This window comes from Antrostomus carolinensis, unplaced genomic scaffold (assembly GCF_000700745.2).
Source record: "Antrostomus carolinensis isolate BGI_N321 unplaced genomic scaffold, ASM70074v2 scaffold13636, whole genome shotgun sequence".
Classification (NCBI taxonomy): domain Eukaryota; kingdom Metazoa; phylum Chordata; class Aves; order Caprimulgiformes; family Caprimulgidae; genus Antrostomus; species Antrostomus carolinensis.
The window spans coordinates 2,621-6,543 of record NW_010322577.1 but is presented as its reverse complement, the minus strand read 5'-3'; the positions used below and the strand labels follow the sequence as shown (position 1 = coordinate 6,543).

Sequence of the window (3,923 nt, the reverse complement as noted above, 5' to 3'; positions counted from 1 at the left end):
AGGTCGGCCCGGACCCTGACTGAGCTGTTCCGCTGCCTCTCACAGGCAGTGGAGGGGAAAAAAAAAAACCAACCAACCCCTGGAGTGATTTCACTCCTTTGCCTGCAGCCAAACACAGTCACTCCCTCACTCCCCACCCCGCAGGGAGTAGGGGAGAGAATCGGAAGGACAAGGGCAAGGAGACTCACAGGTTGACATAAAAGCAATTTACTAATTGAAATAAAATAGTAATGATAACAACAGGAATAACAGAATGTACAATTGAGTGATGCCTAGTGCAGTTGCTCACCACCCGCCGACTGATGCCCAGCCTGTCCCAACCAGGGATCCTGGAGCACAGACAGTCCCCAAACCCAGAAGAGCGAGAGCCCAAGTGATCCCCAAGAGAATCCCCAGCTTTCCCGTCAGCCCTGTGTAATGTACTGAACACAGCATGACATGATCTGGAATATCTCATTGGCACATCCAAATGCCAGTTTGGGGTTTTGCTAATTACTACACTTCTCCCTCCCAGTCCTAATGCAGCTGTGAACCAGCCAAACACGACGGCCTTGGGCTCCAGCAGCAACTGATCACATTAGGACTTTATCAACATTCTTCTCATAACAAATCCCACACTGAACCTAAACCACAGCTCTTCAGGCTGCTGAGAAGAAAATGAACTCTATCCCAGCAAAACCAGGACACCCTCTCAAAAAAAAAGCCCAGGAAAAAAGAAGCAATCCAACTTGTCTCCATTTCCCTGCAGTGAGACCCAGTGTCCAGCCTAGAGGTGAAGGGGCTGACAGTGCCCAGCTCCTTAACGTGGGTCTCTGCAAGGTTGATCTGAGGGGCACAGGGGTCAAAGGAGCCTCTTGCTTTCAGTTTGTGGTGATGTGATTTTTTTTGGTAGGTTTGAGGCTTTTGGCCTCTCTCGTGTAGGAAGAGGAGAGATTTGAGTGAGTTTTTTTTCACACTTGGGACATTCATAATGTTCCTCCCACGGGTGTCCTCTGGTGCCCAGAGGTGGTTAGATGCCTGTGGTGGCCTTTGTCCCTGTGTGGATACACAAAGCTCTGTGTCCTCTGCCCCGCTGCATACTCTCAGAAGAATAAAGGAACTTAACAGCTCTGAGACTTCATGGAATGTAGTGAGTTTGAAGTTTTTCAGGAGGGTGTTGATAGTGAAAAAGACATACCTGTGTGTGGGCAGAGAGTAAACCTTGTCTCAGGTAGCTGGGCTGTATCTACCTCTGTTTTCCTGCTACCATAAACCTGTATTACAGCCTCGTAACTAAGAAAATGTCTTAGAGGAGTTGGTCTGGGAACTCCTTCTGCAGGCTCATCTGGGGACTCATCCAGTCCTGACCCTGCTCAGTGCAGAAGCTTTGGCTAGAGACCCTCCCCAGATCCCTTCCCACCTGAGTGAATTGATGGGGTGCACCTCACCTGGCATTTTTCTGATGTTAATGGTACAAGGTTTTATTTTATTCTCATGATGCTGCTTTTGAGAGATAAAGTGCAGCAAAGATTGTCTGATGTCTGGTGTGTTATGGTTACTGGCCATGAACACCACGTGGATTTCTGTGTGAATTTGGGATGTGGATCATGCCTCATCTGAGTCCACATACGAGAAATGGAGGTTTGGGCTTTGCCCGTAGAAATCATGGTGTCTGCTTCCCAGGGGAGGCATGTCATGCTGCTCTGTTCCCTGTTCACTCTTCAAGATCCTTTTCACTTTCCATTCACTGTCTGTTTCTCTTGTCTATTTATTTGCTTTTTTTGATTTTTATTAAGGAAATGGCACATTTTCTCCACCTCCACGTCGCCAAACCGTCCCTCCTCCAAAACCCAGACGCTCCAAGAAAGGTCTGTGTCACCTACTGCTTCCTCTTTGATTTTTGCAATAGGATTACAGACTGCATTGAATTTTGTACTACTTGCTTGCAGGACCCTCAGATGTTTATCTGTGTACGGCTGCTAGGAAGTGGAAAGAGAGCCCATCCCTGTGCTGGTGTTAAGTTTTTAACAACAGTGATGACTTTTATAGTTTTGGAGCTTGACCTCTGCTTCTTGTTATGTCCCTGAGTCCCTGGTTACTGACAACTATGAGTTGCATGAACTGTTTGCTTCTGTTGTTTGCTGCCTTGGTCTTTGTTCTTTTTATTGTTGTTTGTCAGTTGTGTCATATGGTCACTGTTGAAAGATGAACTCTCACTGATGAGCCATTTTCTTCCCTCAGCAGGGCTGGATAAACAGGAGAAGTACAAGTCTCATCCAGGTGAGAATTGCTTTCTTACTATGAGTTGATGATGTCCGACAGCAATGTGGTTGCATTTTGTGGTCAAGGGCCAATGCAGGACCCTGTTGTGCTGCTTCAGAGCACTGTAAGAAAATGGTCATTCTCACAAAAGAAGAGTTTTAGTTCTTTTTATTTAGTAGTGAGTGCAGTAACCTTTGACTAAACAAGGAGTGCTTGAAGGTGGGGGGCATGCATGGTTGTGCTTTGGAGGAGCAGGGAAATCTCTTACTCATCTGATGCTGTGGTCCTTAAAATCCAAGGTCCCTTGAGATAGTGCTCACTCTGCTTAGGTACACAGACATCTGTTGATGTCCAGAGAGGCCAAACCTGCAAACCCCTTGCTAGCCCATCCAGTGCTGACCTGAAGCAGGGTTTGCATCCGTAAAATGAAGGACTGGACAATGTATGTTTTCTGTAACATCAGAAAACTTTTGTAGTCTCAGAGGAAGTCTGTGAGTAATGGGGCTGAGCAGGCAAGTGAAAGTGCAGCGTGTTCCCTGGATGATGAGGCCAGCGCTTCCCTTTGTGCTGAGCTCTGGGCTGCTGGTCAATGCTGTTCCCCTGGCACTTGGAGGATAAATTTTGTAGCTTAGTAGCAGGTCATTGTGTGGAGGGAGGAGAAATGTCCATTCACAGAATCACAGAATTGCCTAGATTGGAAAAGGTTATCGAGTCCCATCATGAACCCAACACTGACAAGTCCCCGACTAAGCCATGTCCCTCAGCACTATGTCTGCACGACTCTTAAATACCTCAAGACGCTATAAAGAGACTGCTGTCCCCTCTGTGTGTACATATAGTTACATATACACACATATGTGTGTGTGTACAAATAGAAACCATAAAATAAAACATTCCTGTATATAAAGGCAGAACACCAGGATGCTGGAATGGGGAGATATCCTCACTTTTGTGCTTGTGAGGTGATGCAGGAGATCAGAAATCTGCTTTACCAACTTGTTCTGGTTTTAAGCTCGAACAGAGCTGGTTTCTTTTAAGTAGCCGGAATAGTGCAGCATTTTGCTTTCAGGCTGGGATTTGTCAGGAGAGAAACGCTGAGAACATCCCCATGTGGCATTTGTGTCCCTGGCACTGAAGGACTTTGTGTTTGTCCGTCTGCAAGCGCAAGATCTCAGGGGGGAGGAATATTGCCATGGATCAGCTCCATGGGCATTGGGCTCTGCCAAGGGGCTGTTCCATCTCCTGTCCCCCATGGGCAGGAGATCCATGAGGGGCTCTTCCTCTCTGGCTCTCTCTGGCTTTGGCTCGGGCTCTGGCTCTCCCGGGATTGCGGTTTCGGGTCGGGATTGTGGCTCCTGCGGGATCGTGATCTGGGAACGGGCCGGGCTGGGTGGGTGGGTGGTGAGCAATGGCACTGGGTGTCACTCATCTGCATATTTTATTACTGTTATCATTATCATTGTTATTTTAATATCAGTATTATTTTAAGTTTTCTTTTACTTCTGTTATTAAATTGTTCTTATCTCATCCTATGTGTTTCCTTACCCTTGCCCCAATTCTCTCCCCTATCCCTTGGGGGGGAAGTGGGTGAACTGCTGTGTTGGCTGCTAACCAAGGGCCAGCCCAGGGAAACTATCACCCAAGTGTCTCTGGAGCTTCTAAGATCTCTCTCCCATTCAGTT

General features: G+C 47.2%; 1 protein-coding gene across 1 annotated transcript in view; it reads left to right on the top strand.

Moving 5' to 3' along the window:
- The window catches only part of LOC104526743 (peripheral-type benzodiazepine receptor-associated protein 1-like), a 4,964-nt gene extending 2,710 nt beyond the window's left edge, over positions 1–2,254 (top strand). The window contains exon 5 of the mRNA XM_010170285.1: positions 1,776–2,254. Coding sequence (XP_010168587.1) covers positions 1,776–1,876 — 101 coding nt within the window. The 3' untranslated portion in view covers positions 1,877–2,254. The remainder of the gene's footprint in view (positions 1–1,775) is intronic.
- The last annotated feature ends 1,669 nt before the right edge of the window (positions 2,255–3,923 follow it).